This window comes from Apteryx rowi, unplaced genomic scaffold (genome assembly GCF_003343035.1).
Source record: "Apteryx rowi isolate R43461 unplaced genomic scaffold, aptRow1 scaffold_174, whole genome shotgun sequence".
Taxonomy (NCBI): Eukaryota; Metazoa; Chordata; class Aves; order Apterygiformes; family Apterygidae; genus Apteryx; species Apteryx rowi.
In genome coordinates this window covers 281,562-294,746 of record NW_020448019.1, presented here as the reverse complement: position 1 = coordinate 294,746, position 13,185 = coordinate 281,562, and the positions used below count along the sequence as shown (strand labels likewise).

At 40.2% G+C, this 13,185-nt stretch overlaps 1 protein-coding gene across 1 annotated transcript in view; it reads left to right on the top strand.

The window, feature by feature from the left end:
• The window catches only part of IL1RAPL2 (interleukin 1 receptor accessory protein like 2), a 456,662-nt gene that overhangs the window by 427,616 nt on the left and 15,861 nt on the right, over positions 1 to 13,185 (top strand). Inside the window, exons 8-9 of the mRNA XM_026061041.1 lie at positions 1,694 to 1,823; positions 8,109 to 8,254. Of these exons, the coding sequence (XP_025916826.1) occupies positions 1,694 to 1,823; positions 8,109 to 8,254 (276 nt within the window). The remainder of the gene's footprint in view (positions 1 to 1,693; positions 1,824 to 8,108; positions 8,255 to 13,185) is intronic.

Genomic DNA, 13,185 nt, shown 5'->3' with positions numbered 1-13,185 from the left:
TGTATATGGGACAGTTGAGCTGGTCGTATATAATCTGTAAGCATCAGCACGTGTTCAGAGGCCAGCTGTGGTACCAGAGTTCATAGTGAATATGGAGATAATGAAAGATTTTGTAAAACATTTTCAGGATAAACGTTCTGATTTCCTTTCCATTTTTGTCTTCTGCTGGTTTTTTTGAGAAACGTAGTTTAACTCAAGTGCAGCCTTTAAGCTTTCTTTTCTTTTTCCTAATGTTTGAGAAGGACTTGTAATTTTGGCTCTTGACTTGGAAACAATTTAAAGGCGGCGGATTTTCAGTGTCTGGGAATGCGACACTTCCTGAATAATCAGGCTCTTTTGACATGCCTTAAATTGGGCACTGAAATTATGGACAGACAACTACAAGCACAGCTTTTTGGAGATCTAGGCAAAGACATCTTAGCATACGGCTCTGATATGCTCTGAATACGCACACGGTCAGTTGTCACTGCCGAGCACGCAAGAGGTAACTGATTAAGGTGCAGGAAGTTTGTTAGCTCATGCTCAACCAAGTGGTGTGCTCAAAATGACTAGCCCTTCATGAAAAGTGTAGGCCTGTTCTATTTCAAGGTCAAAAGAGTCTCCTACCAGCACTATGAATGAGTAGCATAGTAAAACATTTCTTCCAAATATAGTGAAGTCCATTATTTGGACTCTGCATTTGATTCAAGTCCTGGAAGATTCATAGGAGATTTCATTGCCATTAGATGAAGCCTGTCCTCCCATATACGCTGGTAACTTCACAGCCACTTTGTGACCTGGAGCACCTGTGCCAGGTAAAGTGGGCAAAGAGAAGTGGATGCAACAGCTGTATTTGCGTACTCAGGGAATGGGCATGGTTCTCCTAAATTTCCTGGCTTCATTTGAGGCTTTTTTCTTTCTTCTGCAGGCAGACGACCATCTGTCCTGGCAGCCTAAGCATTGCAGAGTGTTTGACTAGCTAGTACAGCTAAAGCCCTAGCCAAACAGAAAACCATCTAAACACTGAATTCTTGGAGAGAAATCTGATCTAGTTTCCAAATTTTATTTTCTTTCTTTTGGAATATTTTTGAAGAGCTGAAAGGGAGAGTTCTTTACCCTATTGCTTGAGCAATGCTTTGAAGTTCGGTCCTTTGCCAGAAGGCTGTTGAAAGTAACACAAGTGTTGTTAGGTGCTCACTGGCATCTCTTATTACTTGGAGATCTTTAAAAGCTCTCTGAACAGCTTACTAAGACTCCATTAACATTTGATTTCTGTCTAAGTGAGGAAGAAATTAATACTATGTCTTTTTTACAGGTGGATAGGCAGCCATAAGTAAGTTCAGTGAAATATCTGCCTCTTGAGGGCACTCTCCAGTCCTGGTGGAGCTCCCAAGAGCCTGACAAAGAAGCCTCTTTCTTTTTAACAACCAATCTGACATCACCCTTCATTGCCGCCATTTCCATACCCTCCCATTGTTCACATGGTATCTTGCCAAGAATAATGAAATGATGGATAACCTCAGAGTTTCATTCCACAGCTGTTTGCTATAGATTCAAATCCACATCATCCTTTTTCCTGTGGTTTATAGTTATTCCCCCTTTTATTCAGTTTTAAATGTGGAGTTTTATCTAAAGCATTGAGATTTGATGCAATCATTCTCTCATTAGTAGCCATGCCGATGGGTCTAACCACTGCTCTGATTGTCATCCTCAGGCAACCCGCTGACTGTGGCCTGCAAAGCCTTCTTCGGATTCAGTGGAGAATCGGGCCCCATGATCTACTGGATGAAAGGGGAAAAATTCATTGAAGAATTAGAAGGTCATATAAGAGAAGGCGAAGTCAGGTACTTTTTGGAGTATTTACTGTTAAGTATATGGTATGTCCCAAAAGCCTGTTTTATTTTTAAACACGTTTTTAATCTGAGCTGTCTAACAAGTGATGAATGACTTGGAAGCAGGGCAGTGTGAGTTCCTCCCTCTCCTTTCCAGGGGATAAACTCTGGAGACATAGTTGCTATCCATGCACCCGAGAATCCATCACCAAATCCCCATGCTGGCAGCTGCCGCGTCTCCGACTTTGAGCCTCATGTGGAAATGCTGCTGTCCCCTGTCACTGCCCCTCGTGGCAGTCTTTGGCAAGATGACATTAATTTCAGCATCAGTGTTAATCTTAAAGATGAATGGTCCCCTGTCAAAGTGTCTGTACTTTTTCTCTACTAAATGTATTGGCTGCCCATGATACTGTTCTCAATATGGCTTAACAAGGACTTTCTAAAGATGGTAGCATTTGTTCCTTCACACTTGCATTTAAGGGAGAGAAGGAAGTCACTGCGTGAGGGTGTCTGATACCCAGCTTGCGCTTGGCTTGTTCCACATGCTGATTTTCATATGCTGTACCAGTTGTAATGAAAAAAATCACTTGTATCCCCATGAATGTTCATGGAGTTTGTACCTGAGAGCATCTTCTTATCTCCCCTGATAAATAATTACTTGATCAATAGCTCTTTGGGCAAGGACTAAGCTAGGATTATACAATGGACAAGGTGGTCCCAGCTCCTCTACACAGGTGATGAATGTAGATCACAAAGAAAGCCAAAGTCTTTACATGTTCCATTGCTCACTTTTGGTCTAGTTTCAGAGTTTTTTCTTTCTTCTAAAAGTAATTTTGGAAAGCAGGCAGAGAGAAAGATTCCTTTAATTTATTGTGTGATCAATAATTTGAAGTTCAGTCCATAATAACCGCTAGTAATAACTACTAGTTATTAAAATAAACTAAAATAACTGACCTAACATTGCTTCTTAATTGCATACAGACAGAATTTATCCTTTATTATCAGAAGGCTTTAAATGTACAATCCCTTTCTGGGCTTCTGACCACAAAAGACAATTATTGGAAACTGCTGCCATTGCAAGTAATGAGCATTTAACTCATTATATGAACAGAGTGATTTTGGTCACATTCTTCCTTCACATCAGAAGGACAGTTTGAGGTTTGCATTTAAAGAGCCCTCTAGTGCTAGCACAGGTCCAAACTGGTCCTTTATGTGCATTTCTGTGAGTGAAACTTGAGTTGGAAAAGGTTGTTCCTGTATGTCTTTGCCTCATCTCATTCCATATTCTTGATTCAAACTAACTGCATTACAGTTTTCTTTCCTCTCTCCGTTAAAATGCTCTGACTCAATTTATAGACCCCTCGCAATTCAGTGAGTCTTGTCTTCAGTAAAGCTACTTACCACATACCCAGTCTCCTGCATTGCAGCCAGCATTAAAAGCATAGCATTTACCAAAACCTACTGTATCATTACCAGCACTAGCACAGGCAATCCCTTTTTTGATTTAGAAGTAGCTATGGCAACTGCAGTAGGAACTTTTTGCAAATGACTTTTCCACAGTGACAGCTCTTGCTTATGTGTCCCATTATGGGTGTTCTGACTTAGCAAAGCTAAGCAGCACTAACTGTTCTATCAGTGCCTGAGCCAGTCCACATCTTCCACCCAGTCCTATTTATTGGCGTATTTCGAAAAATATCATGGATGTTGCAAGCTTGATGACCCGCAGTGGACTTGCCAATTAGACACTTTTCCCATCGCTTTGCTTCTATATGGTATTATCAACACACTTCTGTTAATGCTGAGAAACTTTACGTAATTGGGGATTGTTACAACTGAACCAAAACACTCCATGTGTTGTTCCTTTGACAAGTGTTTAATATTTTAACTCTACATCCCCTATCTTAAATTGGTCCGTGAATTTGGAGGTAGAACTCTGAATTTCTGGTGCTGTATCCATCCATTGTGTTGCTGGATCTTCTGTACTTGGTGAGGGAACAGGTTTGCGCATAAATGCATTGTAGGGATCTAAAACACCCATCACTATCTCTGGTATGCTTATTTACAAGTCAATTAGTCTGTGCACTTTTATGAAAGCACTGAAATAAGGATGCACGTGACTTGAGCATTGCTGTTAAAATCAAAGCCATGGAGCTGTTTGTTTTGGTAAGTACTATTCACCATAAATAATACGTGTAGCCCTGGGTTTACAATTATTTATTAGGCATTGTTAGAGAGCCTCATAATAAAAAGCAACTACTCAGCATTGCAGGGCACAGGTGATGGACCCCTCTCTTACCAGCTTCATTGTCTGCCCTTGAATTAAGCTCCCCAAATGTTAGAAATTCATAGGGGGAAAAGGAGAAGGAGACTTTGCTTGATGGATGGGTTTTCCCCAGCAATAATAAAAATGTCATGTAAATTGAATGAGGCTATTAAACAAGGAATTAGTCTGTAAGCCTGCCTGCAGAGCTGTCAGTTGCACCTGATTATCAGAGAGGCCCAGAGCAAATTTCAACCCCATCTCTCTGCCACAGCAAAGAAGTATTTTCAGGGATAAATCTTACTCTCCCGGCCGCCTGTGAGTTGCTTCTCTTTCGTTTTCGGGCAACACTGCAGAACACTTTGCAGATACCTCATAATGCTCAGCTTGAAGAGTATGTTTGTCTTTTTTTTTTTTTTTCCTCCCTTCTCCTTTTTTAAGTGGAAATAGTTTAACTCATTCTAGAGGCCTGAGAAGTGGTGAATGGAGACATTTTAAACTGCAGCCTTATCTCCTCTTGCTGATTAATTCAGCACTCTGCCATCTCATCCGCGGAAGTTAATTGGTGGGTGCAAAATGCTCAGACAAGATGTGGCTGCTGTGTTGCGTTAGGAGAGGAGGCTGAAGGAGGAAGGCAGAATTACCATCACCGCTTACGCGATGTCTTAGGTACTTTGCAGAGAAGTAGGGAAATGACAGCCCTCTCCTGAAAAACTTGTGCTGTTTAAGTAGACAATTTACAGGCAGAGAATGAGAACCAGGATGCAGGGAAGTGATTGAGAGCAAAGACCACCGTGCCGTGGTGTTAGTTGAACTACTTTTCTTTGGAGAGTACTTACATGCATGCAGATAAGCTCTTTTATCTACAGRCTATTGTTAACAATGATCTGAAGTAAGGACTAAAGTTCGCATCCCTGTTAACAGTCCAGATCCTCAACTATCTAAGGAATAAAAGTTTGCCTTTTTGATAAGTCCCAACTCACATGCAGATTAGTAAAGGTTTGGATTAATGTCTTGTTTCTGCGAAGAGACACAGGTGAAGCTTTTTATAGCCTTTAGATCTGTGATCATATCAAATGTGAGAATTTCAGGAAAACATCATTTCAGAGGAGAAGCATTTGTAACTTCAGGTTCAACTTAATGAGTAAACACAGTGGGAAAAGTATGACATAACTTTCAAAAATGTGAAACACTGGACATTTTTCAAGAAAAACATTTTTAGTCTGAAATGACACTTTGTTTAATTCAGTTTTTCTTAAGTGAGAAATAACCACTAGGCAAAATAAAATGTTTTGTTTTAGATCAAATAAAATGCTGCAGCTTGAGCAAAAAGAAAAATTTTTTTCATTTCACCCACATCTTTTCCTTTCCTCCTGTTTATTGGGAGTTGACAAGCACCATCGATCTATGTATGCGTTAAATGATCTAATTACACTTACAGTTTGTCCATCAAACCAGAAAAAAGCCATTATTTTCTCAACTTGTGGGAACTGACCTATGTTGGTAACGTTACTGGCAAAGTTCCCACCAACCCTGACAGGGACAGAAATTCATCTACGCATGTGGAGTGAACACTGTTGCATCTTTAAAGTCTAACTTGTTGWCACTGTTTTCCTTTTCTTCCCCCCAAATATTGTGCTTGGTGTTCTCTGGACCAACTACAAAATGCAATCAATTAAAGGTTGTACACATATTATAAAATTTTAGGTGACTGTGTTTATTGGTGACACTAATTGATCATAAGCTGTATAGCACTGGTTTAAAAAAAAATAAAAAAGCAGAAATAAAAGGTTTAACCGCAGTAAAAGCTTCCTACACTTTGTTACCGACATGATGTTTAAGCATCTGTTAGCATTTGCATGATAAAGCATGTTCTAAGGAGTTGTCTCCATAGAGATTGCAATTAACATGAAAATAAGTGAAAAAAATTCTAAGTTCATATTCCTTTTTATGAAACCTTCTTCTTTAGATGATCAGATATTATTTAAATTTAGGTTAAGGGTTGATTATTTTATTTTAAATAGATTCACAATAATAGTTTATTTTATCTTAATTGTAATCTGTCTTCATAATTGTTACCATGCGTAAAATATGCTGATTGTAATAAACACAAGACAATTTGAACATTCACAAAGCGCTCCAGATTAATGTCCCAGATATCTTCTCTGCTAATGGTTTTATTTGTTCCCTGTAGCGTGCTTTGTAGGCTAAAATTTGTGGAGCATGTTGTTTACCAACAGAGAAGAAAGACTTTCCTAAGTTCAAAATATTTCACTGTATACATAGAATATTAATAAGTAAATGAGAATTGATTTATCAGACTCTCAGCTATTTAGACTGATGAAACACAAGTAAAAGATTCGAGTCTGTAACCAGATCGGGGTCTCTTGGGCAGTTTCTATTCTGGCCAGAAGTGATACAAATTCAGCATTTCTTGCATTATTTTTTTCAGCACTTGGAGTCAGGGCCAGAATAAGAAAATGCAGAAGTACACAATAAATGAGGGTAAATTTGCAAAAAAAGATGCAATTCAACCTTTTCCAAAACAAGATATATACCTGTTCTTAAACAAATGCTTTTGCACTTGCTTTTTTGCAAGTTTTTCAGCTATACTGGAAGAAGATAAATTGTTGTGGATACTCGGTTTTGTCCTCTGAGTTTTTGTCAGATCACGTAAGCCTTTAAAAGCTATGTGCTGTCTGAAGTCTTACCGTAAATATGTGGTTTATAACAGTCAGGTTTAGATTTTTGATTCTCAAGTGCAATGCACACACACTTCCATTCTGATTTGTATTCAAATGCAGAGATTCACATTTGCTGTGTGAAATGATTTACTGTCCATAAGAAAACGTGGTTTTTGAACACCCAGAACAACTTTGGTTTGTAATAGAGAAGTTTGGTGTTTGTTGCTGTTAATGAAAACTTTTAAGCTGTCCAGGAGAAACAGTGTCCAAGCACAAACAGCACTCCGATTAATGGCCCATCTTCCTTGTGTCTGATTGCCCTTAATGCATCAGTCCCCAGAGAAAACATTTCTTTTTTTCATGAGCTTCAATCTTATTTATAATACCTTTGCCTCTTAGTGCACTACGCTGTCTTTTCTCAGTAACACCCTGCTAGGCTCACAGCAGTACTACGTGCACTAGTGCAGTCGCAGTCTTTGGCCTGTGAGTGCATCACGCAGTTTGTGTTTATCTCCTTACACGTTATGCAACAGTACACTAACAGGATCAAATGGATCTGGCAGATTATATTTGACATTACATTTCCTTGCTCAAAGAACCAATAACTATCTTGAGCAGCTGATAAGAAGCCTTTAGAGGGAATAGGGTGTTTTATTTTTAGTCTTAAGTCATCATCAGAAAACGCTTGCATTTACTTTGCATTTGTTTTAGTGTTCACATTAGAATAATCGCATGAAAAGACTGTACCTCTGGCCTGAAATTCTGCTAGAGCTTTCTACTCCTTTAGAGGGGATTTTGCATTTCCCTTCTGCGCTCTCAAAGGAGCAAAGATCTCTTGTTCTTGACACTGTCCCCCTTTAAAGTCAAAATCTAGGCCCACCCCCCCCCAAAAAAAAGGAGAATTCCACAGGGTAGCATAGCTTCTGCTGCTGCTTCTCCGACTGCATTAAAATGTAGAGCAAGACACAGCCTTTAAAATATTGCCTTATAATTTGTTCAGCTGTGGCTTAGTAAATGCTTATTGCTACTTTAAAAAGAAGCATTGTTTTTAGCACTTTAATTCCGGTGGAGCTGAGGTAAACATGCTACATGCAACTGTTGCACTCACTGCCCCTCTTCCTACACTTGGTTCAGCTCCTTGCTGCAGACATGGAAAGAAAAGAGGCTTTTGGACAGCCCAAAAGATGCCTGTATTAAATTTCTTCCAGGTACCTTTAATTTCCTCTAAGTCCTTCTCTGGGAGTGCAAGAGGCCTGGGACACTTTATATCTTGTGCTGACAAGTCATGGTTCGTTAAGGCATCTTCCATCTCTTTTTAATTCAATTAAGAGAAGGCTGTATCCTTCCTTTCAGACTCCTCAGAGAACATCTTGGAGAAAAGGAAGTTGAATTGACACTGATCTTTGATGCTGTGGAAGAGGCAGATCTGGCTAACTATACATGCCATGTGGAAAACAGAAACGGACRGAAGCATGCTAGTGTTCTTCTGCGCAAGAAAGGTAACCACCTGTGCTCTCACCCACCTGAGAAACCACCCGTCAGAGCCAGCCACCGAGCCGGGAGCGAGGGTCCTGCTGGCCTCTCGCGCCCAGGCTGGAATTGTGTGTGCTGAGTGGAGCTAACATGCATTTGGGTTATGGCTTCAGTTTACCATTTGTAAAGAAATTTAATGAACTGTTCTTTAGTCACTAGTGAATAAGCTTTGCAGGTGATGTGCTTGCCTGGAATCAGGTTACCAATAAAGTCAGTGGAAGTATTTCAGTCTAAACACCCTACAAACTTGACCTAGAGTTGATGGACTACACCCCACAGGTAATGGTGTGACAGAGAGAGTTAAAATGTGCATTTCTTATAAAATGTAGCTCAGCAGTGAGGTCAGATGTTCTCATATTTCTCCACTTCCTAGCTTTCCTGTTTAAATTGAACACTTGAAACAGTTGCCATGCATTTTGATTTTTAACTGCAACAGGAATGAAAACATTGCAATGGGAGCTACAAATCAGTGGAGAATTACCCCATCATTGTGTTACCTTGATACTCTACCTAGAAGTGGGAATACCGGTACTGACAAATCATCTGTAGGAGAAAGCAAACCTTTTGGTTTTGCATGTTCCGAATTAAAAGGGGCTGCTATGCTCTGCTGTTTGTAGAAGTCATTATCCTAAGGGGTGTAACAGTATCTCATTACCATTATTAGGTTAGTTCAACAACCTCTCCTATCTGTAAGTAGGGTGACATTTAAATCTGACTGTGATTTCTTAAAAATGCAGGGTATTAACAGGTACAAAAGCTGTAAAACAGTAGCTGTTTGGAAAGCGAGGAAGGACTGCACACTTGGAATACAATAGTAATGGGAAACCACAGAGCCATCAGCACAGGAGATTGACTGCAGAGTTAATAAATTGTCCAGGTCTCTGCTGTTATTCTTGGCTGTAAATTAGTTTACCAAAAGAGAAAAATAAATGTTTCCACTGGGCACACACGCAGCCTGTGAACCCAGTGGTGTTCCCATCCTCCGTGTACTTACAGACCACTAACAAAGCTAGCCCTCTCCAGCCACCACGCTCCCAGTGAGATCCCACCGAAGGGTCACTGTTTGGAGATGGCTTCAATGGGCTGTGACAGGGAAGGGAATCGGCAATTGCCAGCGTCCTGGCTTTAGAGGCAAATTGCTGAAGCAGCTCAGAAGCCCGGTGCTGCCGCTACAGCTTTGCACGTGCGATCGCTCAGTTCGGGTCCCCAGGCAAGATCAGGGAGTCAGTGCAGAGTTTAGGATGCAGTTTGTAGGGAAAGATTGGGCCAGGTTTCTATTCGTTTCATTTATATTCATTTTCATTCAGCAGACGTCATAAAAACAAATACCTTCAAAATGTTCCACTAGCTCAGAGTTAGTGAGTGGAAAGCGGGGGAAAAGAGTGAGCCAGGAAAAGATCTCCCAGCCAGAGAGGAGTCAGAGTGCTACCTGTTGAAGGTTAAGACTGTATACTTGGAAGAGCTTAGCTTTCTTTTTGGCTGCAGCAATGTCRAGGCCTACATCTCCCTCAGTAGTAGGAGACGTGTTGGTGCAACGCACAGCCCTGCCCTAGCTAGCGGCCGCTAGCCAAGTCAGCCGCAGCAGGAGGGAAGCCATGGTGGCATGTGTTTTCTAAGGGGCTGCAGAAGCCCTTCTGGGACCATGATATGGACTCAGCAGCTCTGCTCTCCCAGTGCTTCTTCCCCCCCATGTATGCTTTTCTTGCCGTTAGTACCTGAGCATGCTGCAGATTGACCTCTGACCTAGCGTAGACATGACCATGGCACAAACGAACTCCCTGCTCAGGAGGTTCAGCTAAAAGCGTGCTGGATGCTAAATGCTGTTTCATAGCTATAATTTTGCCCTCAGATAACCTGTATAAAAGCAGAGGTGAGGGATAGGGGTTATTGGGACAAAGAAGGGCTACTGGGAGAGGAGATCCTTGGGTCAATGTTCCTCTTTGTTCCTATTCTTACACATGACCCGCAGGTTTTATGTATGAATGTAAACTATTCAGTCCTACCAAAATCTATTGGATCAAGTCCTGCTTGCACGATTTCCTAATTTCCTATGCATGGAAAAGCTTTATGTCCCTCTAGAAAGGAGGCATAGCATAGATTAGACTTTGTGCGAAGTAGTGGGGATAAAACACAACACAGAAGGTGCAAACCACTCTGAAAAACAAGGGCACACAGTTGTGATGCAGAACACACATGAATGAATATTTAACATCCAAATTACCAGGACATCACAGCTTTAATTAAGGAATCTGGTCATCATGATGAAGGATTAACCTCTTTAGTGCAAAAAGCATTCTACTTTTCCATCCATCGAACACAATAAATATACGACTGATAGTAAGTATATCTTTGTTGACACTGTTAAATGTTCTGCTGTGTTGCGTATATTAGAATAACAAGCAGGTTTATTTATAACAAGGAAATGCAGACATTTCAGAACTCTGCTGAAATTATGGAAGAAACACTGCTGAGTACAGAATTTGGAGGTGGAAAGGATCACTTCTCAGCTACTATTTCATTTCTTTTTGCATTGTGGCTGTAGAAGGCCCCTCAGGCACTCTCAGTAGTTACTGAGATAGAATATTGATAGATAGAATATTTACTGAATAGAGATTCAATCTCTTCAAGTGCTGTTTATTCGCAGTATTTCCACTGTCCTTTGCTTGTCCCGTTGTCTTATTTGTTAGCGTATTTGTTATGTTCTTAGGAATTCTTGACCAAAGTTTTCCCTTCTGCAACTTGATATAAAAACTTCTTATCCTAGCTTTCTCCTGCTTGTGTTTGATTGTAGCGTACTCATAAGCCAGGAAATACTAGTATATTTACTGATCTATGATAGGATTTAGGATAGGACTGGTAGAACCAGTATCCGTGTGTTGACCAGTATCCTTTTGTGCATGTCAGAGAAGGGATCATGGATTCTTGTTGTGATGTGTTGCAGTTTTGCAGGAGTTGGGAGACTTAGGGAAGGTGAAGAGAAAGTACAGCTCTCCCTGTCAGAGAAACCCCTCTCCCTCCCAAGCGCCCGCCCGCTAAGGGTTAGCTTTTCCACATTTGGCAGGAGGTGCTTGTCTGTAAGTTATGTCTGCCCTCGCTTCAAAGGTGTGATTGCAGCCCGCCATGTGCACCCAAACTAGCATGACTCATGAGTCCAACTAAACTAGGAAGGCTGAGATAAAAGACAGGAATAAAAACCAAAATGAAATTATAGCTGTAGAATAAGAGTTTCTAGAGTTAGTTACTGTTTTCATAACAGGTGGTTATTTTTAAGCAAAATGAAGCAAAAGAAACTGCTCAAGTATTTAGGGTAAAATATGTTGAAGTCTTTGCTGGATTAGTGGTCGAGTCCTCAAAAATGCTTTATAAGAATCCAAGAATGATGTCTGTACAGCATTAGTGTATGGACAGCCCCAGAGCATGTATCATCATTCAGTTTGGGTTTTTTTTGCCTAAAAAAGAACCAAATCCAGCTTCAGCCACCTAGCCCTACCAATGCAAAGATAGATTTGAGCTTGTTCCTCAGACCTGAATGCCACTGTCTGCTTTCTATCATATTCTTTACTGACTGACTTCAGGAACACTTTGTTATTTGCTTTCATGTAGTGCAAAAAATAAGTTGCTTTTTCTTTTTTCCCTCCGTGCTGTCCTAGGATGTTTGATACTTGGATTACAGGGAGTGACAGTACACACCTATTTATCCCTGAAGTTGTGGAAGTAGTTCAAAATTCCCTTCAAATGAATTTGAAAACAGTCCAGTATTTTTCTGACTGAAGTTTAAGTACACTATAAAATAACTGCCCTGGAACATGAATAAGTTGTCAAGAACTGCAGAATAAAATCAGTCCRTGCTCTTAGTGGAAAGAAGCAGTGCATTTAGACAAAAGTAAATATTACAATGACGTTGGCTCAACACTTAATTTCAGGAAGGCTGCCTTTGTTCAAGACATAAAGGAAACATGGGTTTTTGATACTGATATTGTAACTAACAATGAGGAACCTTCTAGGATATATTTGGCTCTTGCTTGTTAGTATTTACGGGACTTTTAATATTTCAAGGAGCATAATCCTGTATAAAATGTGTGTGGCTGAACCCTTTTATATTATTTTTCATTGGAATCTATCTGAATATGATTACTTACTGATTTTCAATCACTATTATGGCAAAAGGCCAGATTCAACTCCTTCCCTGGGTTTTACTCAACTGCCTTTCCTATTGACTTCAGTGAGAACCACTTGAGGAGAAAGGCATTAATCAGAGGCAGTGCCCGAGCTGGAGAGGCAAGAAAACTGAGCATTTTGGGCTTTTCTCCATTGCCTCCACTGTAGAACAGAAATAAGGAAAAGCCTTCTTAAGTGTGGAGGTGAGGGGAGTTATGGGGCAGAAGGATGAGTATTAGAAAGGCAAAAGCAAATCTATACAACATAATAATAATACAATCTATACAAAAGGTTCTGTCCTTGGACCTTTACTCTGCAAGGTAGCATAGGTCAATTTAGACACAACTGAATGCCCTCCATTTTCTCTCTGTCTAAACTGGCAGTCTTGCAATAATCTCAATTTCCTGGGAGAAAAATTTCAGTACAACATAAAAAGTTGCTTTTTCACTGAAAAATGATTTTAACCAACTCTGCTCTCCATTTGACCAGATTTATCTCAAGAGCATATGCCAACTTTACCATGCAGTGTAATTAAAGTCCTATGAATTCCCTGTATTCTCAGAGAGATTAAATAGCTATTATAATGGACTTTTTCCATCTATTAGTCCCTGACTTCTTACCAGACAGACACCAGAGATACTGTAAATTGGGAATAACTTGACATCTGATGTTAATTATTGAAATACAAGGCATGGGAAGGCAAGAGTAACCCCCAAAGATACACAGCTAATTTTTTTTT